This window comes from Pongo pygmaeus, chromosome 8, assembly GCF_028885625.2.
Source record: "Pongo pygmaeus isolate AG05252 chromosome 8, NHGRI_mPonPyg2-v2.0_pri, whole genome shotgun sequence".
Lineage (NCBI taxonomy): Eukaryota > Metazoa > Chordata > Mammalia > Primates > Hominidae > Pongo > Pongo pygmaeus.
The window spans coordinates 106,728,253-106,752,243 of NC_072381.2; the positions used below are offsets into that span (position 1 = coordinate 106,728,253).

General features: G+C 37.5%; 1 protein-coding gene across 7 annotated transcripts in view; it reads left to right on the top strand.

Annotated features, from left to right (window-relative positions):
* The window catches only part of BTRC (beta-transducin repeat containing E3 ubiquitin protein ligase), a 201,626-nt gene that overhangs the window by 101,312 nt on the left and 76,323 nt on the right, over positions 1–23,991 (top strand). For 4 of the 7 annotated variants that reach the window (XM_054436164.2, XM_054436159.2, XM_054436157.2 and 1 more), the window contains one exon: positions 8,340–8,417. The exons of the other annotated variants lie outside the window; for them this stretch is intronic. In XM_054436164.2, the coding sequence (XP_054292139.1) occupies positions 8,340–8,417 (78 nt within the window). The remainder of the gene's footprint in view (positions 1–8,339; positions 8,418–23,991) is intronic. 7 annotated transcript variants of the gene reach the window in all.

The window sequence follows — 23,991 nt, forward strand, 5'->3', positions numbered from 1 at the left end:
ATTATCCATTTTATCAGGAGTTGTGTGTTCAAATAGATAACTGAAAATAGTAAATAAGCCACTTACTAGGTCATGGGGAATATTGCCCCAGCTATGAACCTGCTGTGTGCTGCCATCAAAACATCTTTACTTCTTGAATTGGGCAGTCAAAAATACAAACAACCTCAAAATTAGGAATGCTTTGGTTAAGTAAGGGTTGCCAAACTTTGTCTGTAAAGGGACAGATAATAAACATTTGAGGCTTTGTGGGAAATAGGATCTTTCTTGTGGCCGCTTACCTCTTCCATTGTAGTGTGAAAGCAGCCACAGACAAATTGTAAATGGATGGGCATGGCTATGGGCCAGTTAAACTTTGTTTGCAAAAATATGTGTCAGGCCAGAGCTTGTAACTGCTGTTAACTGATCATACTGGCATTATAAGTATCGGGACAGTAGGACTGCAGTTGGGCTGCCACTGAAGTTCCTCTGCTATTAAAAACAAAACAAAACTTTTTTTTAAGCTAGCTGGACAGCCTGGGTTTAGGGTTTCAATTATTCATTGAGCATCTATTATCTGTATACTTACGTAATGTGTTAGTGGGTAGAGGGAGCTACAAAGACTTTTCCCAGTAATCTTTCAATCTTATTGGTTAGTCAAAAGTAACAATGCAGACATTTATCTAATTAAGTGCCAGTTGTGTGGATCAAGATTAAAATTTAGTTAGGAAATTTCCAGTAGAGTAAGGTGGAGTAGTTTTATGGTTTCTTAGAGAAGATGACAGTTAAACCTCATTTTAAGAATGTGTAAGACTTGAATAGATGAGATAATCTTGTGTTTATAATTGTTGAGTGAACTAGACTGGAGTTAAGAATCCTTCCAGGCCAGGCTCTGTAGCTCATGCCTGTAATCCCAGCACTTTGGGAGACGGAGGCGGGAGGATTGCTTGAGGCTGTGAGTTTGAGACCAGCTGGGTAATATAGTGAGAACCCCTGTCTCTACAAAAAACAGAAAAATTAGCCTGGTGTAGTGGCGTACACCTGTAGTCTTAGCTGGTAAGGAGCCTGAGGCAGAAGGATTACTTGAGCCCAGGAGTTGGAGGTTACAAGGAGCTATGATCATGTCATTGCACTCCAGCCTGATGTGATAGAGCAAGACCCTGTCTTTAAAAAAGAATCCTTTCAACCCCGAAATTTCAAGATCATATCACCTGTTGGTGAGACTGTGAAGAAACTTGCTTAACTGGGGCAGAAAAGATGTGTTGTGGAAAATAACTTGGTGTAATATAGTAGGGAATTCTGGACGGTCCTGAAAACCAGGCCTAGAACTTCATATTTGATTTCATAGAAATAAAGAGCCACTAAAAATATTTTAGGGAAAGACTATTATGACAGTAGCAGTGTTAAGAAAGATTAACCTGGCAATAATATTCAATCCAAGAAATTTTTTTTTTTTCTTTGAGACAGGGTCTCACTCTGTCATCCAGGCTAGAGCACAATGGCATGATTACACCCCAAACTCCTGGGCTTAAGCGATCCTCCTGCCTTAGCCTCCTGAGTAGCTAGGACTACAAGCATGTGCCACTGTGCCCAGCTAATTTTTTTTTTTTTTTTGTAGAGGTAGGGTCTTGCTATGTTACCCAGGCTGGTCTTGAACTCCTGGCCCCAGGCAATCCTCCTGCCTCTACATCCCAACAAGAAAACACTTTAAAATTCACATTATATTCTCTAGCTTTGTGCTGAACCTCTGAAATATAAGATGAAACAGAAACCGGCCCTGCCTTGAAGGAATTTACAGTGTAGCTTGGGGTGGGAAGCATGTTCATGTAGAGATATAAAGAGATATAAAGAATGAAGTGCCAATTGGAAGTGAAGTTTTTCTTCGGAGTAATTAATTCTAACTGCAGGTTAGGCATAAGGGGATAAACAAAGGCTTCTCAGAGAAGGTATCATTTTAGCTGACTCTTGAATCGGGATTTTTAGTAGATGAAGAGATTGGGAAAGAAGCCTGTTACATGTTGAGGGACTAGGATTAACAAAAACACAGAGATGAAGGAGTGGTTTCCTTATTTTGGTGAATGATAAATAATGTCATGTAAATGGTACAGAGACTTTGATGGAGTGTTAAGTTGGCTGTCTTATGGATGCTGTACTAAGAAGTTTGGGTTTATCCTGTTATTGCCAAAAAGCTATAAAAGGCTTTTCAAAAGGAAAGTAACCTTTTTAGAATGATGATTCTAATGGCCGGGCATGGTGGCTCACTCCTGTAATCCCAGGACTTTGGGAGGCCAAGGTGGGTGGATCACTTGAGGTCAGGAGTTTGAGGCTAGCCTGGCCAACGTGGTGAAACACCGTCTCTACTAAAAACACACACACACACACACACACAAAATTAGCTGGGCATGGTGGCGCATGCCTGTAATCCCAGCTACTCGGGAGGCTGAGGCAGGAGAATCACTTGAACTCAGGAGGCAGAAGTTGTAGTGAGCCGAGGTCGCCACTGCACTCCAGCCTGGGTGACAGAACGAGACTCTGTCTCAAAAAAAAAAAAAAAAAAAAAAAAGAAAGAAAAAGAATGATGATTGCCACTCTAGTGTATAGAATATATCAGATATAGATTTAGGCAAGGATGTCAGAAGGCGGTCTCAATAGTAATAGCACTGGTAAGAGGTGTTGTGGGTCTGGACTAGAGTAGAAGCAGTAGAAATGCAAAAGTAGGGTCAGATGTATTAAAATAGATGATTCAAAGAAAAAGTTTGTAGACCGGAAATTAGCTAGATATGTTCAAAGAAAAAAAAGGAATGAGTAAAAACTGACTCTGAGGATTTAAGTCTAGGATAAAAAGAAAAGTTGGGAGGAAAAGAGCTGACCTAGAAATGAGTGAAGATGGTGAAATAGTGCTTTAAATTTTGATGTGTTGATTTTGAGACAGTTTAAGCTTATCACCTGAATACTTTTTTAATATAATTACTTTCTTTTTTATTCACCCAGGTTGGTTGTGGAAACATCCACAATGCATCCCTGAGGTCTAATGCAAGAGCTTTAGCAGTATTTCCTTTATTGACCTGTTCCTACCCAAATCTCTGTTACTGTATCTGCAGGTGTTACAGCCCAAATGCATCTAGTTTGAAGTTAAATTCAAAGTTGACACGGAGACTTTTATTCTGCCCTTTCAATTCTAAGCTAGTAAGCACTGAGCTAAGAAATAAATATTTGAGTTAATATAAAAGGTAACAAGTTGTGCACTGCGCTAAGAAATAAATACTTGAGTTAATATAAAAGGTAACAAGTTGTGTAGAATCTTTTACAGAAATATTTTAATATACTATAGTCCCCACTTATTCATAGGGGATATGTTCCCCAGTGGATGCCTAAACCACAGATAGTTCTGAACTCCATGTATACAACGTTTTTTCCTATGGACACATACCTATGATAAAGTTTAATTTATAAATTAGACATAGTAAGAGATTAACAACAATGAGAATAAAATAGAACAGTTATAACTACACTGTAATAAAATTAACATGAATGTGCTCTCTCAAAATATCTTACTGTACTGTACTCACCCTTCTTATGATGATGTGAGACAATAAAATGTCTATGTGATGAGATGAAGTGAGGTAAATGACCTAGGCATTGTGACACAGCATTAGGTTACTACTGACCCTTTGACAGCATGCTACCTGCTTCAGGTGATCCTGGATTATTGAGCCGTGAAGATGCTGGTGGTGGGATGTCAGGAGCAGACAATGTCAATGACTCATGGTCGAGTAGCATGTACAGTGTGGATACACTGGACCAAGGGATAATTCACATCCTGGGCAGGACAGAGCTACCAGAAAGGCGCACAATTGAAAACTATTTCTAAAAATTTCCATTCAATATTTTAGGACCTCAGTTGACTGTAGTAACTGAAATTGTGTGAGTGAAACTGTGGATGAGGGAGGACTACTGTAATGCTATTCATAGACTATTATTACTCAAGGACTACAAACACATTCTGCAATTTATTTACTGTAATGAAACTTCCCATCTGAGTATTGGGAATCTGTTGTTCTGAGCAGTCAGGTTTGCTTAGGGTTGGTTTAAAGTTAAGCAGTGGAATATAACGTTAATTACATTTGATGGAATTTTCCCCCTAAAATTTATTTTTCACTTAACTTTTCTCCCATTTCTAAACATTTTATTATGGATTTAATTAATTAATTTTTTATTTTGACATAACTTCAGATTTATAGACAAATGAAAAGAATAGCACAAAGAATCTCCTTACACCCTTTCACATAGATTACCTAATGTTAACATGTTACCACATTTGTATTATATCTGCTTATAAATACATATACACACACACATCCATTTATGTATTGTTTTTTCTGAACAATTTGAAAGTTACAGACGTAATGTTCCATCTCCCTAAATGTTTCAGTGCATGTTTCCAGAAGAACAAAGACATTTTAATAAAAAATAATCACAGTACAAATTATCAAAATCAGGAAATTGAATGGATAAACAAAACTGTGGCACATCCATACAGTAGATAATACTACTTGGCAATAAAAGGAAAAGAAATACTGGTATTTGCAACAACATGAGTAGATCTCAGATATTTTATGCTAAGTGATAAAAGCCAGATTCAAAGGTTACATACGATATAATTCCATTTATATGACATTCTGAAAACGGCAAAAATTATTGAGCCAACAAATCAGTAATTTTCAGTGGGGAGAGGGTTGACTATTAAGGAGAACTTCAAGAGAATTTTGGGAGTGGTGGAATTTTTCGTTTTTTAATGGTGGTGTTATACAACTGTATGTTTTTGTCAAAACTTACAGAGCTATATACCAAAAAGGGTGAATTTTTCTGTATGTAAATTTTAATGGTGGGGAAATAATCAGGAAATTAATATTGATACAGTGTTATTAGTTCACCTACAGAACTTTACTAAAAAGTTCCCAGTTGCCTCAACAGTGTGTGCTATACCTCTTTAGTTTCCTTTAATCTGAAACAATTCCTTAGTCTGTTTCATGGCCTTGACATTTCTTAGGTACAAACTAGTAACTTTATGGAATGAAATACTCATTTTTGGGTTAGCCTGATGTTTTCTTAAAAGTAGATTTAAGTTTTGTGGTTTTGACAAGGCTACCTCACAAGTGATGTGCTGTTTTCAGTACATCATATTAAAAGGCACATAATGTTAAGGTGGCGTCTGCTGGATTTCTCCACTGTGAGGTTACTCTTTTTTCATTGTAACTATCAAGTATCTTATAGAAAAAATATTTTGAGATTATGTGACCATCCTGTTAACTTGTCAAACTTTCACTCATTTATTCTAGTTTTAAATTTTTCTTAGGTTTTTGAGATGGTGTCTTGCTGTGATGCCCACGCTGCTCTCAAACTCCTGGACTCAAGCAGTCCCTCTGCCTCCACCTCCTGAGCAGCTGGGATTACACACACATGCCACAGTACTAGGCTCACTTGCTAATTTTAGGACCCAATGATGATTCTTACTTATATTAATCACTTATCCTTAAATAGAATTTATTGGATATAATTTAGCCTGATGATCTAGGAAAATTATGCACATAGCTTATTGGGAATCCTCATAGATAAAGATCCAAGAAATAACTGTGTTGCTGAGCTCTCCTGGGTTATGTTGGACAGGCTTTGAGAACTATTGAGGTGACTACTTAGGTATACGTGGCTATTTCATCATTACCCCTTACCCTCAAGACTGTAGACCTAGTCATCTCATTCACTGGCATTCTGCTTCTACTCTTTAGTATTAGGAGGGTTCCTAATCCTTGTTCCTGATATCATGACTGTTTAATGTCCCTACCTCTGTTTTTCTGTAACAACATTATACGTTGGATTTTTTGTTTGATTTGATTTCTCATGATGGATGGCCCAGAGTAAAAGTGTTGGGTTAATCTGTATTAAAAGAACATACCAATGTTTATGGGTTTCCCCCATTTTTTGTTTAAGAGTTATTTTTAACAATACCATTTAAATATTCTTTGCCCTAGTGGGATAGAAAGGGGAAAGGAACTCCTAAGGAGCTCTGTGTTCTATGTTATGTTAGTAACACCCTTTAAGCTCCCTTTGTGTTTTCATTCTTTAGACATTTTCATAATGCCCACCCAGTAGTTATCCATCTAAATCTGATAAAATAGAGGGTCTGTAAAAAGAAAATTGTGAATATGGGCTAGTCACTACTCAGGCTGTTAGGTTGAGATGACTATTTTTCACTTTATAATTCAGTCTGGAAGAGTTTGCCAGCAATTGTGTACCAGCCCAGTATAAGAAAAATGTGATTTATAGTATCTTTGGTATGACAAACTTCCAGCAAAAAGTAATTAGGCTTCCAAGTTATATGATAACATTTCAAAAAACATAATTAATTTTGAAATACAGGATCTTACACTGAATTAAACAAGTTTAGTTTATCTGATCTTTTTTTTTTTGTTTATTTAAAGGAGGAATTTCATGACCTGAAAGAGAGTTACTTGCAAATTCTAAGTTTATAATTGGATACTGGCTTAAGCTTCTGTTATATAAGGCATTTAATTTTGGTGTTTAAAACATTGATCTTTACATTTTAAAAAAAAGTTAAATATACAACTTGATGTTATGGGGTAAATGTTGACCTTTCCCTTTCTTTGTTTGATACTCTTACATAGCATGTATTGCCAGTTGCCTCATTTGTCAAGCTTTGTAGTCACTAATTCAATTATATCCTTCCTCCATTTTTTGGTAGATGGTCTCCGTTCCTTTTTTTCCCAAACAGGGAGGAAAAGAAGTTAGAACTCTGAAGTTTTTGAGTCTCTGTCCCTTTCTTTGTAATATAGCATGCTTTTTCTTTAATTTTAGGGACTTTTACAAGGGATCATGACAAATGTAAAATATCAAGTTAAACCTCATAAGATATTTCTGCCCAAAAGAAACACATTAGGGTATGGCCTGTCAGGGTTACTAAAGGTGACACATTACTAAAGGTGACACACAGGTGTTAGCCACAGAGGTGAAAGGGCCTCAGAATGACACAGTATATTTTTTATCTCTCAGTATCTTTCAAAATGTAATATCTAATACAAACCAAAAAAGTGAAACTTACATGTAGGTTTAGAACACAGTAATGATTGTTTATTAATAATTTCATGCTTGTATGAAAATTTTCAGATGAACTCTCATGTTAGAAATAATTTCTGAACCTACAAATAAACTAACTCTCCTGTTAGAATGTTATGACTATATGTAATGTAAAGAATATATTAACTGTAAGTTTTTTATTGTTGTTGTTTTGAGATGGAGCCTTGCTCTGTCACTCAGGCTGGAGTGCAGTGGCGTGATCTCGGCTCACTGCAACCTCGGCCTCCTGGGTTCAGGCGATTCTCCTGCCTCAGACTCCCGAGTAGCTGGGATTATAGGCACCCACCACCCACACCTGGCTAATTTTGTATTTTTAGTAGAGACACAGTTTCAGCATGTTGGGCAGGCTGGTCTCAAACTCCTGACCTCAGATGATCTGCCCGCCTTAGCCTCCCAAAGTGCTGGGATTACAAGTGTGAGCCACTGCACCCAGCACAACTGCAGGGTTTTAAATGTTAATGTTATTAATGTTACTAATGTTGTTGCCGAAAATGGAACTCAAATAATATGTAATTTGGATTTGCTGTATTTTGCCTTGTAGATAGTGATTTACATATATTGACTAGCAGATTTTTAGTACTTATGAACTCATTTTCAATTGGATTGTTGTTTTTTCCCCCTCCTAAGTATATAAAAACCCCACTGACATTTTAGGGCCTCTAGCTGCTGTTTGAGGTGACAGTGCCAAGGAATGGACTCTAATCCTAAACTACTGAGTAAATGTTTTTTTAAGTCCTATGCTACTTTTATCAAAGAAAATCAAATCAAATCTGAGAAGAGGGGGAAGAGAAATAACTATCTTTAGGACCTAGACTTGGAGATCTGTGCCAGTCAAACATTTACTATAATCGAGAGAAGGTAATAATCATGGTTTTAGTTGTCATCAGCTAAGTGTGGGCTGGAACTTTCTTGTATCCAGTGTCAACCTGTGTCAAAGTGCAAGCTAGAGATCTAATGAATATGATCTCCTACACAATGCTTAAAGATACATGAAATACTTCCCATCTAAATCCTTACGTAATTTATTTATATACATGGGCATATGTTTTCTTTTACGTGTGTATATCTGTATGTATACAAATCTTCAAGTGAATAATTATATAAATAGATGTATGTTCTAACTTACAGAATTAGAAATGTAATTCAGTTTACTCCCAAAGAATAAGATTGAAGATAATGAGAACTGAATTAAAGCTTACTTTCTTTCACAGAATTCCTCAGAGAGAGAAGACTGTAATAATGGCGAACCCCCTAGGAAGATAATACCAGAGAAGAATTCACTTAGACAGGTATGAAATTCAGCCTTACTTAAAATAAAAAGCTACCAACAACAAAACAAAAGACAGGAAACCCTTGATTTGCCATTCTTTAAGCACTGGAGCTTATATTAAGAGTACTGTGACATTGGCCTGGCCATAGCCATCACTTTCAATCAGGTGACATGGTTTTCCCAGTTATTTAAAAAACATTCTAGGTATACATGTACAGGACAGCTGGTTACATGTAGTGAATACAAAAATCAAAAGAGTTCTTATTCAGGAAAAGTAACTTTAAATGCTTCTTAAGTGTAGATGGTAGAATAGTTGACTTTAACCCCTATTTTCCTGTTAAGATTCTTCAGGCATTTTTTAAAAAGTATAAAAACAGATCTGCCTGTAATAAAGTTAGCCCTTTTAGTATGAGCAATATTTTGTTTGCTTTTTCTAGAAGGAAAGGCCATTATTAATAATAACTTAAAAAAACAGCAGCCAGGCAAGGTGGCTCACGCCTATAATCCTACCACTTTGGGAGGCTGAGGCAGGCGAATACCTGAAGTTGGGAGTTGGAGACCAGCCTGACCAACATGGAGAAACCCAGTCTCTACTAAAAATACAAAAATTTGCTGGGCGTGGTGGTGCATGTCTGTAATCCCAGCTACTCAGGAGGCTGAGGCAGGGAATCTCTTGAACCCCAGATGCAGAGGTTGCGGTGAGCTGAGATCGCGCCATTGCACTCCAGCCTGGACAACAAAAGCAAAACTCCGTCTCAAAAAAAAAAAAAAAAAAATTGCTCACCACTGTGCCCCAATAGAAGGTAACACATTTTACTTGTGAAAGTTCAATACCATTGTGTTCTTGTAAAAATTAGAATGTCCTTGGCAAAAACAAAAAACACAAGTTCTTATGATGTTGCCAGAGAATAAGTGTGCCACCTATTCATTTTTATTTATTTTATTTTATTTTTATTTTTGAGACAAAGCCTCACTCTGTCGCCCAGGCTGGAGTGCAGTGGCGTGATCTCGGCTCACTGCAACCTCCACCTTCTGGGTTCAAGCAATTCTCCTGCCTCAGCCTCCTAAGTAGCTGGAATTACAGGCACCTGCCACCATGCCTGGCTAATTTTTGTATTTTTGGGTTTTTTTTTTTTTGAGACAGAGTCTTGCCCTATCACCCAGGCTGGAGTGCAGTGGTGTGATCTTGGCTCACCGCAACCTCCACCTCCAGGGTTCAAGCGACTCTTCTGCCTCAGCCTCCTGAGTAACTGGGACTACAGGTGCCCGCTACCACACCTGGCTAATTTTTGTATTTTTAGTAGAAACGGGGTTTCACCATGTTGGCCAGGCTGGTCGCAAACTCTTGACCTCGTGATCTGCCCACCTCAGCCTCCCAAAGTGCTGGGATTACAGGCATGAGCCTCTGTTCCCGACCTAATTTTTGTATTTTTAGTAGAGACAGGGTTTCACCATGTTGGCCAGGCTGTTCTCAGACTCCTGACCTCAGGTGATCTGCCCAGCTTGGCCTCCCAAAGTGCTGGGATTACAGACATGAGCCACCACACCTGGCCCTGTATTCATTTTTAATATAAAATTGGATACAATGAGCCTGAGCAGCAGTAAAAATAATTCTAATTTACTTGCATTTACGTCATTGTTCTAGGAAATAGGAGATCTAATATTTGTTGAGCACCCACCGTGATACATGATGCTTATTTGATTTAACCCTCACAATAACTCTGTAAAGTTTTTAGATATGATGTGATTTCCAGTTTATAGATGAAGAAAATGGAGGGTTAGAGAGGTTAGATGACTTGTCTAGCTAATTAGTGATTTGATATAAGATCTCAGTGTTTCCAAAGCGTTTCTACTTGTGCCTTCTGACTTCAGTTTATATACAGTGTTTAGAGGGAAAGTACTTGAAACTGTGACATTCATTTTTTAATTTACTATATGTTAAATGTTTTTTGGATGAACACTTCTTTTTTTTTATAAAAATAATTGTTTAGTAAATAGAATTGAATCATCCAGGAAGCTTTTAAAAAAAACAAACAAAAATCCACAAATGATCAGTAATTGATGTTGAGACAGTTACAATTTTAGCTGTTTGGAGAATCAACACCTGATCTGTTCATCTAAATCAGTAGGACAATACTGAATAAGATAAATTGGGAAGTAGGAACACTCTGCCCACTATACAGAAACAACTGTCAGAAAACAATGACACAACAAAAAGTTTTGGCAACTTTATTTAAGCTAACAAACGAATTTTCTCTCTGCAAAGTTATAAATTAATTTTAATAGGCTGATCCAGATGGTCCATTTGGAAAATGGATAGGCTGATCTGTTGAAAATTAAACTAAATTTATCTCTCTCATACTTCAAACTGAAAGAAGAGAGAGAATCATGTCTATTAAGTCCAGCACATACAGATGGACCAGCAGGTCACACATGGGACTAATCTGATTCATTTTAGAAATAAATGCATACATTATTGAATCATTTTCTACTTGCAAGATCTGTTATGTGCAGTATTCGAAAGAGATTTAATGTTGTTTTTTTTCATTGCTGTTTTAGCAGGTTCTCTTCCCCACTCCCCCTGCCCACTTTAACAACCTTTTTTTCCCCCCCTCATGGTGCTCTGAAATGATTTTTCTAATATCTGTCATTCAGTGTTGAGATCCAAGCTCTGGAGATTAATTAGGTCATGAGGCATTTTCTCCTCCCTTCTTTGTAAAGGGTTTTATCTCCATTCTCTTTGTGAAGAGCATGAACTCAATGTTCTTGGAAAGAGAAATGGCCTTTAGAAACAGGGAAGTAGGAGATCCTCCTGGGGCCCTCAGAGTCTTTTAGCTTCTGGGTGTTTTAGCAGCCCCATGAATGCAGATTTGTAAATTTATTGCAGTGCCATCTGGTTTTTTGGTCGAACCAGATTACTGTTGGCTTGTGTCTGTCTATTGTGGTGGTCACTCCCTAGGAGCTTGCCCTGTCTATCTTAGGGAAGAGTGATGAATAGCAGGGGTCAATAGAAGCGGGTCACAGGGCAGCTGTCCAGGACAGCCCTGAACTTGATTACCCCATTGCTGATTTTTTTTTAAGGTAGGACATAGTATATAAGCTGTTTAAACTCCCTCTTTTCTCTATTGCATATGACAATAATAAAGTGCCATTTGCTATTTTGTTTTTTTGTTTTTGTTTTGTTTTGTTTTTCCTGTAGTCAACTTCTGTAGACAAAAAAATGTCAAGGCCACCTTATACCTAGTGTTGATACAAGTAGGATTTGCATCTCATTAACTTGAGATTCTTTTGCAGATATTTCTAACGGGATTTCAGAAACTCTTGATTATAAAAAGTTCAGTTATCTTCTAGCAATTTAGCATTGTTTTTAACTAATATTATAGTTGACATATATTATTCAAAAATAGTGTTTTGCCATTGTTGATAGGACATCACTACTACATGTTAATTTGGAGAGCTATCTAAATATTGGAGGAGCAAACAACTTTATACCAAAAATTTGGCAAGTTGAACAAATTCCTTGAAAAATACAACTTACCAAAACTCAACGCAGGGTGAAGCAAAATTTGAATAGCCCGATGTCTATTAAATAAATTTAATTAATCATCAGACGGGACATGTGGTTTTACTGGTGAATTCAACAAATATTTAAGGAAGAAATGATACGAATTTTATGCCAGACCTTTTCACAGAATAGAGAAGGAAAGAACACTTCTTGACTTATAAATCCACCATAACAGTAATTCGAAAACCCGACAAAGATATTACCAGAACAAGAAATAATGAAGGTGGAAATTAAGAGACACTGTTCCCTGTGTCTGTCACCAAGTCATTTTGTATACCTGCTTTTTCGTTTCATTTCCAGCATCTGAAGGTGGAAGAGTTTGGGGTAGGGAGAGGAAGTAGAGCAGTATATCCTTGTAAAGAAAGTTAGTTTTCTTAGTTTCAGAATAATCTCATTTCTTGGCATTAAATATGAACTTTTATCTAAAGGATGTACAAAATAGCTACAATTTTTGTTTTACTCCTAAAAATGTGAATTCAAGGAAAGGATAGCCACTGTTTTCCTACCTTTTATTCCTATCTGCAATCAAGGGCAAAGGCCTGGGAGGATACATGAAAGTACTCATTACTTTTTGAAAATGTGGCATTACAACGTTCAGCTCTTTGCTTCTCATTGGTGCTAATAGGATCTGTCAGCCCTGCCTTTCTCTGTAATTGAGTAAATTGTGACTGTTGTCTAATCCCTCTCCCATCCCCCATTTCCTTTGTGTATGTGTCCGCTTACCATCCTGAGAACGTGGGCAGTGATAAATAAAGCATTGAGTAGAGCTCTCTCAACTCTTTGAAAGCAGCATGGTGCCAGCCCTCTAGTTATATTTCTTTAAGTATTTACGTTTTTCTGTATTCTTTCTCTTGTGTAGCTGGAACCCTGGGGATGCAAAGCCATGAGAGAGGCCAAGAAGCTAACAAAGTAGCTGTCTCCCTTGTTAGCTTGTTCCTTTATTCTTTAAAAACAAGATAAAAACCATCTGGCTCAGGGCATTACATTTTCCTCCCCCATGCACCTCTATAGATGGAGACTTCACCTGCAGTGAGGGTTTACATTGATTAGGGAGGGAGCAGTAATTCAAGCTTCCATCCTCTTCAAGGATACTTTGCAGTCTTTAAAGGTGCTGACCCACTGAGTTAAACTGTCAAGGGAGGATAAAAAAGTATCTTCATCCCAGGAGGTAACAGCTGCCAGGTTTTCAACACCTTACACGCTGCTGGAAAAATGTCGCAATTGTCAGCTGAAAGAAAAGTGACTGTGTTGTCATCTTCTGTTAATGACTGGGCCTTATAAAAGGAACTACATAAGTCTTTTAGAAGGAATAAGTAGCTGTTTTCCTTTTCTACCATATTCCCCTCCCCTGAAAAAATTCCTGCGTTCTAAACATTGCCTTGGAGTAGATCCACAAAAAGCAGCAGTGAAGAACTTAAATCAGCCAGTATAAGCATGGAAGTCTGATGGGCATAGCTCCTTTATACAGTTGGATGAGTAGGAGGAAAAAGCACATCACTGACACAGAAAATGACATTATAGTGTGTATTAACAAAACAACAACAACAACAAAAAGTCATTCATAAGCCAGTGAACTGAGAGAAAACATACTGTATTTCTGTTCTTTGGAGGACAATTTATTTTCAAGCAGCATCCAGATGGGTAAATACCAAGACATTTCTTTCTTCAAGAGAGCTCCTTTTCTTCCTTTAAAAAAAAAAAAAACACAGATTTGCTTCCTTTAATAGCTCTGTAATGTTCATATATGATGGCATTCCCTTCTTTCTGATTTGATTGATGAGGGAAAAAGGTTTAATGAAGTCGCTGATATCAGGCAGGCAGGGTTTTTTTTTTTTCTTTATTTGTTTTAGGTTAGTCACTTTAATTGTATTGAGTAATTAGAAGGTACACACAGCCAAGGGAGCTTTGTTCTGATAATTGCTCAAGAAAACCCATTGCCTATCTGCCGTTGCTTTGTGTTAAGACATTTCTCCCTCTAGTGGCAATAGTAAGCACTTTGGCTTGGCAGTAGGCGAGGTGTAATTGCAATATGACAAACTATGCTTAAGGGACTGTCTTGTAAATACTTTCGTTTGGGGTTTGGCATTATTTTATTATATATGTGTGGTTGTTTGTTGTTGTTGTTGTTTTTTACTCTATAAAACTTGCTACCTCTTTTTGCCCCCCTAAAGTGCTTTGGGCTTTGGGTAAAAAAAAAAAAATTGCCTGAGATGTTTATTAATAAAAAAATCACAATGCATTCTGGGTAATGTTTTGCAGCTTGACTTAATTTTAGTCATCTGTTTTAATTACCTATTTTATAAAAACGCTTTTGCATTTGTAAACATTATTTAATACTTTGGAAGAAGCACCTCATTTGAAATAAATAAATAAATTGTACTTATTTTAAATAGTCCATGTAAAAGATCTTAAAGGTAATTAATGTAGGTCTCTTAAGTAAGACAAAAGTGATCTTTCCAAATCTGATGAAGTGATTTGTTTATATAACTTCCCACTTCTGTTGAATCCTTTAGAGTCTAATAACTTTTTTAAGAAAACACGGTTTGGCAATTTGTGCCTAGCTACAAAAACACTTCTTCAAAAAGGAGCAATTTAATAACCGGCTTTCTTAAAATTACTTTGAGGAAGGAAGACCATATAGGGGGTTGGTGCTTTGTTTTATTTGTATTTTAATATAATCATTCTTTGATAAATTGTGTAATCACTGACTTAGTAGAAAAAATATTATTGAACTCCTGGGTTGCAATGACCATAAAGAGTGTATTTTCATATAGAGAGTTGTGATACTGGGAATAAATTATAAAGGAAACAGTTTATATGCTGGTCAAAGTCCATATGGGCCCAATTCATTTTGTTTTCAGTGCTTACTCTGGATGTACCATTAAAAAAGGCAGGGGGATGGGTGGGAGGAAGCCTGTTGTGCTCATCTGCATAAGCCCTAAAAAAAAATCTGCCCTAAAAACAACATGGAATGATAGCAGATACAGCTTTGCATCTATTGAACAAGATTCAGTAGCATCTGTGTGGCATTTTTAAAACCCACTTCCAGCTTCCTTAGATGTCGCTTTTTGGTTTGCTTTTTCTATACCATATTCTTGTGTGGGACATGATTTGATGTTACCATATATCTGGAAGTCCCTGTCTTCCTATACCCCCACTCCCAGTCACTAACGATTTTCATTATACTATATCTTGTTATGCTATAGGGCTGCTGAACACATTTCTTAAGCAGCTTTTTGCAAGGTTAAAACAATGCAGCCCAGTAACAAGTATGTGTCATTTTAAATATATACCTTCTAGTAAATAAGGGCATGTCTGGCAATCAATCCCTTTTAGTGTGTTATATGTTTCACCTGACAACTAAACCTTCTATTGATTAGCCATTACTTTGTTAGATAATCCTATGTCATTGAATCCATTGTAAAAAATTAAACTCTTTAAAATGTTTTACCCTAGCAGCAGTGTGAAAATTGAAAACTTGTTCAGAATTACAGCCTGCTTTCACAAAGAAGGTAGTTTTCAGCAAGGCATCTTACTAGTTTATGCTTATGTGCTTTATATGCGATATAAAAATGTATTAAAGTACTCCAGCGCAAAACTCTCTGCCTCTGGTTCAGCAATGAAGCTACCTTTTCAAGTGTTGCATGGGGACAGAACCTGTCTTGCCTGTGGCTATTATATTCACTAGTTGGATTTCAAACTGGAGAGAGTCTTACAGGAAAATATTGGATGGAAAATATTGAATGTTTTAGCCTTTTAATCGCAGAGTGTGGTAAAGGAACTATGACAAATTTTAGTTTCTTAATCTGTGTTACTTCCTTGGGAGATAAGCAAAGTCATTTACCCATTTTACAGATGGAATGTCTAGAAAATGAAGTCCTATATATAGCCCTACTCTGGAAACTCCCTCAGGCCTGGCACAGAGTTTCTGAATCTGTCTAATGTTCCCCTAAATATGTTATTACATATTCATTCATGAAGGGAAAAGAGGGTAGTTTTGAAGGAAAACAAATTTTCTTTTTGTAACAGTATTTTCAGAAAAATAGCATGATACATTTATTGATGACTGGACAAACCTCTGTAAAAAATTTACTCCTAAAATACTTTTACTGGAAGTTTTTGTACAGTGAATTTTACAGATATTAATTGTATAAGTCTGAATTTTTGATAAATCTAACCACCTGTGTAACCACCACCCTAATTAAACTATAGAATATTTTCATAACCTAGGAATGTCTCTTGTTCTCCTTTATACTTATTTTCCGCACCACCAATGGGTCAAGTACTGATCAGCTTACTGTCACTATAATTTTGCCTTTTCTAGAATTTTTTGTAATGGAATTCTACATTTTTGAGGTCTGACATTCACTTTGCATAATGTTTGTGAGATTCCTCTATGTTGCTGTGTATATCAGTAGTTTATTCTCTTTCATTGAGTTGAATAAGTATATTGTAGTTTGTTTTCTGTCTCCTTTTGGTGGGTATCTGAGCCATTTCCATCATTATAAGTGAAGTTACTATGAACGTTCTTCTATAAAGGTTTTTGGTGAGCATATGTTAAGTACTTTTTCATGTGCTGATTGGTTATTCAGACATTTTCTTTGTGAAGTATCTTTTAAGTTTTTAGCCATTTTTAAAAATTGCATTGTTTGCCTTTTTTATTATTGAGTTGTAGACTCAACTATATTGAATTCTGGATACCATTCATTTGTCAGATATATGTACTCTGATTATATCTCACAGTCTATGGCTTGCCTGTTTACGGTGTGTTTTGATGAGAAGTTTCTAATATTTGGATGAAATCCAGTTTACCAATTTTTTCTTTCTTTTTTTTTTTTTGAGACGGAGTCTCGCTGTGTCGCCCAGGCTGGAGTGCAGTGACACGATCTCGGCTCACTGCAACATTTGCCTCCCTGGTTCAAGCAATTCTTGTGCTTCAGCCTCCTGAGTAGATGGGATTACAAGCATGCGCCACCATGCGCTAATTTTTGTATTTTTAGTAGAGACGGGGTTTCACCATGTTGGCCAGGCTGGTCTCGAACTCCAGACCTCAGGTGATCTGACCGCCTCAGCCTCCCAAAGTGCTGGGATTACAGGCATGAGCCACCGCGCCTAGCCGGTTTTTTCTTTTAGAAGGGATACTTCCTTTGGTCCTACCTAAGAAATCTTCTTTGTCTACCCCATGATTGTGAAGATATTCTTCTAAGTTTTCTTCTGGGAGCTTTATAAGTTTACTATTTATACTTAATTCTGTGATCCATCTCAAATTAATTCTTATACATGCCATGAAGTAGAGTTTGGGCTTCATTATTTTTGCCATAATTTCATTCAGTTGTTTCAGCACCATTGTTGAAAAGACTTCCTTTTCCCCCATTGAATTACATGAATTCATTTGTCCAAACCATTTAGTTATATAAGAGTTATATTCTCGAACCTCCTGAAGAAAATGTTGCTGCTGGACCCAGAGCAGTGGGTGACAGTGCCTAAGGCACTGACCCATCCCTATTTTATGTCCCTGTAGACAAGGAGGACAAGAAAAATGATAGGTGTCTATCCTTGCACCAAATACCATAGTGTCTTGATTATTGTCGTTTTATATGATGGGCCATGAAATCAGGTAGTGTGAGTTCTTTAGATTTGTTGTTTTATTTTTTGTTATTCCAGATAGTCACATTTCTGTGTAAATTTTAGAATCAACCTAGCACTTTCTATTGAAAAGAAGTCTGTGAGGGGCTGGGTGTGGTGGCTCACACCTGTAATCCCAACACTTTGGGAGGCCAAAGTGGGAAGATCGCTGGAGCCCACTGAGTTGGAGGCTGCAGTGAGTTATGATCACACCACTGCACTCCAGCCTGGGCAACAGAATGAGAAACTGTCTCCAAAAATAGACAGACAGATAGATAACTACTTTTTTTTTTCATCTGAGATATATCATATAGGATTTTGCCCCCTTTATTCTGTTAATACAACAAATTACCTTGATTTTTGTTAAGAGTTTTTGTGTCTGTTTCATGTGAGGTACTGGTTTGCAGTTTTCTTTTTTAAGTGTTTGCCAGGTTTTGGTATCAGGGTTATGCTGGTCTCGTAAAATGAATTGGGAAATCTTCCTTCCATCCTCCTCTGTTTTCTAAAAGCACTTGTGTATAATCCTGGTGCTTTCTTCCTTCAGATTTCATAGAATTCACGAGTGAAACCACTTGGGCCTGTAGTTTTCTTTGTGAAAGATTTTTTAAACTTATTATTTAAATTTATGTGGCAAGATTTTTTAGAGCAATTTAAATTTCTTTTAGAGGTATAGAGCTGTTCAGATTTTCTGTTTCATGTGTCAATTTTGGTAATTTGTGTTTTTGAAGAAATGTTTCCTGTTTATTCAACAGATTATAATATGTTAATATCTTTTATTTTAATACTGTGATTGTTTCATATTGGGCTACTGAAAGCCTCTTTAGGCAGGCTTCCATGCCCCCTTTGACATATCTTCATCATTCTCTGAGTATTTCCATCTTATAGTTTCCCTGGTCAGTCCTGGAGTCAACCATATTTCCATGAATGTATGATTCCCTTTAGTGCAGAATGGTATTTAGAAGTCAAGATTCAAACACTGACTTTTCTTTTACATCTATATTTATATACTTTGAGAACCATTAGTTCACATTGATAACTCCAATTCTAATTCAACCCCACAGGGTTTGTTCTAGATTTCTTTCTTTCCATATTTCGTTTTTCTCCCTTCCTTCCTTCCTTCCCCTTCCTTCCTTTTTCTTTTCTTTTCTTCTCCTCTCCTCTCCCCTCCCCTCCCCTCCCTCTTCTTTCTTTCTTGTTTTTGGTAGAGATGGGGTCTCTCCCTATGTTGTCCAGGCTGGTCTTGAACTCCAGAGCTCAAGCAGTCCTCCTGCACTGGCTTCCCAAAATGTTGGGATTATAGGCATGAGCCACCCCACCCCTTTCCTAACATAGGAAACCTGGTTTAAGATTTATTTCCTTTCAGCACTTTAAAAATATTGTTCCAAGCTGGGCGTGGTGGCTCATGCCTATAATCCCAGCACTTTGGGAGGCCAAGGTTGGGTGGATCACCTGAGGTCAGGAGTTCGAGACCAGCCTGGCCAATATGGTGAAACCGTGTCTCTACTAAAAATACAAAAATTATCTGGGCATGGTGGCGCACACCTGTAGTCCCAGCTACTTGGGAGGCTGAGGCAGGAGAATTGCTTGAACCCGGGAGACGGAGGTTGCAGTGAAATAAAGATATTATTCGCTTGTCTCTTAGCCTTCATTTTTTTATGAAAAGCCTGACATTATTTATATCATTACTCCTAGATACATAACATCCCCTTTTTCCTTGGCTGCATTCAAGGTTTTATCTTTGTCACTCGTTTTCAGCAGTTCTGACTGTGATGGGCCTATATGTGGTGTTTTCTTTGTATTTTTAATATGACTGGGGTTTCCTGATCTTAAATCAGAAAGCCACTAGTTTTCACAAAATTTGGGGAAGTATTTGATCACTATTTTTATAACTTCTTTGCTGTACCGTTCTCTTCTCCCTTTCTTGGACTCCAGCCACACATATATTCTAGATAACCCAGAATTGTCCCACATAGTGACTAAGACCGATCTTTTTTTTTTTTTCTTTTCTTAGTCTCCTTTTTTTCTCTCTGTTCTTCAGTTTATATGATTTCAGTTTATCTGTCTTTTTTTTTTTTTTTTCAGTTTATCTGTCTTCATTGGCCTTTTCTTCTGTCACTTCCAGTCTGCTTTTTAAGCCTCTCCAGTAAATTTTTTGATTTTTTTGAGACAGGGTCTCACTCTGTTGCTCAGGCTGAAGTGCAGTGGCATGAACATGGCTCACTGCAGCCTTGACCTTCTGGGCTCAAGCAGCCGCCCACCCCAGCCTCCTGAGTAGCTGGGACTACAGGTGTGCACTACCACGCCCAACTAATTTTTCTTTTTTTTCTTTTTTTCTTTTTCTTTTTTTTTGAGACAGAATCTCAATCTGTTGCCCAGGCTGGAGTACAGTGGTGCAATCTCAGCTTACTGCAACCTCCGCCTCCCAGGTTCAAGCGATTCTCCTCCCTCTGCCTCCCAAGTAGCTGAGATTACAGGCATGTGCCACCGTGCCCAGCTAATTTTTGTATTTTTGGTAGAGATGGGGTTTCACCATGTTTGCCAGGCTGGTCTCAAACTCTTGACCTCAGGTGATCTGCCTGCCTCGGCCTCCAAAGTGCTAGGTGTAAGTCACTGGGCCTGGCCAATTTTTTCTATTTTTTGTAGAGATAGGATCTCACTACATTGCCCAGGCTGGTCCTGAACTCCTGGGCTCAAGCTATCCTCCTGCCTCGGCTTCCCAAAGTGCTGGGATTACAGGCATGAGCCACCATGCCCAGCCTGAATTTTTCATTTCAGATAATGTACTTTTCAGTTCTAGAATTTCTATTTAGTTTATTTTTGGTTTTTCATTTTCTGGTAGAATTTTTCTTCTGTTTATTCATTGTGATCATATCTTTTATTGCTATGTTGAAGTTTGAACATATCTATTATAGCTTCTTTAGAGCTATAATATGTGCCAATTTCTACAACTAGGTCTTCTCAGGGTTGGTTTTTGGTTCATTTTTCTCTTGACAGTGGATCCCATTTATCTCCTTTTTCTCATTTTTAGTAATTTTTGATCATATAACCAACATTATAAATGGTACATTGCAGAAACTCTGAATTCATTTTTTCTTCCTCTGATTAAATTACTGGCTGATCACTATGACCTTGTGAAGGCTTGGTTTTGTATTTGTTAAGGTCAGGTGTATTTTGGTTTTGCCCTTAGTCCTAAGACATACTCTTGAATCTAAACTCATGGTCTCTTTGAATTTTCAATGGAAAGCGTAAGATGTTATTACATCCCTCTAACTTGATAGAAGTCAAACTCTAAACTCTTTCTCCCCTCATGAGCAGCAGCTGGAATATCTATCTGCACAGGCCTTTCAACCCTCCAGCTGTTGGTCTCCATTGAAATCCTTGGAATCTCCCCTTCATGTATGTAGTTTGGGGGTTAGCCATAGATTTGAGGGGAATTTATATGTAATTTTTTAGTCTTCCTCCTTCCCCTGTGGTTCTCTTTCATTTCTGGGATTTCTGTTCTCTGTTGCCAGCCACTATGGCAATTTTGAACTCTATCACTTGATATCTCAAGCCAATAGACTGTGGCTTTCAGATTGAATTCTAGTCACCCTGCACCAAGTGGACTCGTGAGTGCCTTCAGGGGAAAAGCACATAAACACACATCTCACCCAGTGTGGTTCTCTTCTTTCAAGATCAGGCCACTCCTTCCCCATTTTCCGCCTATTTTAAGTCAATCTCCAGTGCCTTTATGTAGCTTTAAAATGTTTTTCCTATCTGCAGGAGGGTTAATCTGATACAAACATTTCTGCCATTACTGGAAGCAGAACTCTTTGAGTCAGGTTATATTTTTTTTTAGCAAATACTGATTACTTCATAAATTTATCTTTAAAACATAGTGAATTTTATTTTAAAAATATTTATGTTGTGTGTGTATGAATAGTAAATTTTATGGAATTAGACAACCCAAAAGAAATAACAAACCTAGAGCCCAGAATTTACATGCACCAATATTTAAATCTGTACACTAATTTCTAATGCTCTATTTTTCATATATATTTTGAAATAATTTTTACTTAAATTATAAGAATAAAACAAGTTGGTAAATTTTTTAAGGTTTAGCCTGTTTAAAAGAAAAACAGCTGGGCGTGGTGGCTCACGCCTGCAATCCCAGCACTTTGGGAGGCCAAGGCAGGCAGATCAGTTAAGGTCAGGAGTTCAAGACCAGCCTGGCCAACATGGTAAAACCCTGTCTCTACTAAAAATACAAAAATTAGCCGGGCATGGTGGCACATGTCTGTAATCCCAGCTACTTGGTAGGCTGAGGCAGGAGAATCACTTGAACCTGGGAGGTGCAGGTTACAGTGAGCCGAGATTGCGCCACTGCACTCCAGCCTGGGAGACAGAGTGAGACTCCATCCAAAACAAAAAAACAAAAACAAAACTGACTTTATAATATCGACGGGGAGTTACATATCTCTACTATTTTCCCCATTTTTCTTAAATTTTATCTATTTTCTTTCGAAAGAATGATAGTTGACCAAAATCAGATTCTTTAAAATATCTGTTCGTGCTGATATAAATAAACAAATGAGTAAATAAATAAATGAGGGATGAAATCACATCTTTTCCTTACAGAAGAATTCCAGTTAATGTGGAAGGAAAAACAAAAATAATAAATTCACTATTAGAATACACAGTAAAAATTACCATAGGCATGATTAGCACCCAATGGATGCTAAAATTAGCAAGCTGAGATGCAAGTAGAAACAATATTTGCATAGTCTCCAAGTATTTTGCCATATATATATACATATTCAGTAATTCCTAAGGGGAAAATAATGTGTATACTGGAGAATCTTGGCAAACATGTCCTTAGCCATATAATAAAGGCTAACATCACCAGAAATACCAACATACCTTCTGATTTGATGCAGTGAGAAGGGCACATCACCTCTAAAGTATCTTTCCCCAAAATAACCTCAATCTGATCATGAGAAAACATCAGACAAACCCAACTTGAGGCACAGTCTGTAGATGAACTGATCAGTGCTGTTTAGCAGTGTCAGTCATGAAAGACAAGGAAAGACTGAGGGATTGTTGAAAATAAGAGGAGCCCTAAGAGACATGACAAATAAATGCCATGTGGGATCCTAGATTAGATGCTGAACAGAAAAAGTACGTTAGTGGAAAAACTGGTGAAACCTGAGTAAGTTCTGTACTTTATATAGTACCAAATTAATTTCTTAGTTTTGATAAATGTTCTGTGATTATGTAAGACATTAACATATGGAGAAGCTGGGTGACAAGTATATAGGAAATCTTTACTTTTTCTTTCTTTCTTTTTTTAAAGAGATGGTGTCTTGATTTGTTGCCTAGGCTGGAGTGCAGTGGCATAATCATAGCTCCCTGCAGTCTTCAACTCCTGGGCTCAGTCAGTCCTCCTGAGTAGCCAGGACTACAGGCCTGTGCTGCCACGCCCAGTTAATTTTTTTTTTTTTTTAATAGAAATGTGGGCTTGTATGGAACTCCTGGTTTCAAGTAACCCTCCTGCCTCTACCTCCCAAAGTGCTGGGATTATAAGCATGAGCTACTGTGCTTGAACTTTACCGTTTGTGTACTTGTTCTGTAAATCTAAAATTATCTCAAAATGTTAAAAAATTGAATTCTTTCTTACTGTTGGTTTTGAGTGTCTTAAGATTTTTCTTCTTAAATCCAACACAAATATTTATAGCAATGGTTCTCGAAGAGTGTTCCTGGATCAGCAGCACTAATGTCAACTGGGGCCTTGTTAAAAATGCAAATGTTCAGAAGTTCTGGGGATGGAACCTAGCAATCTGTGTTTGTTTTGTTTTGAGACAGAGTCTTGCTCTGTCACCCACGCTGGAGTGCAGTGGCACGATCTAGGCTTACTGCAGCCTCTGCCTCCCGGGTTCAAGCGATTCTTCTGCCTCAGCCTCCCGAGTAGCTGGGATTACAGGCACGCGCCGCCACGCCTGGCTAATTTTTTTTATTTTTTTTATTTTTTTTTTTTTGTATTTTTAGTAGAGACGGGGTTTCACCATGTTGGCCAGGCTGGTCTCAAACTTCTGATCTCAAGTGATCCTCCTGCCTTCGCCTCCCAAAGTGCTGGGATTACAGGTGTTAGCCACCAGGCCCCACCGTGATCTGTGTTTTAACAAGCCCTCCTTCCAGATGATTCTGATGCACACTAAAGTTTGATAAACATAATTTATACCATCAGTAAAAACTTAAGACTAAAAGGAAACATTTCTGTTAATATATTGTCCAGTAATTAATAAGTTTGCTTTTCATAAAGTATAACTATAGTATTACCAATGTTTTGTTTTGTTTTTGGTAGAGACAGGGCCTCGCTGTGCTCCCCAGGCTGATCTCAAACTCCTAGGCTCAAGTGATTCCCCTG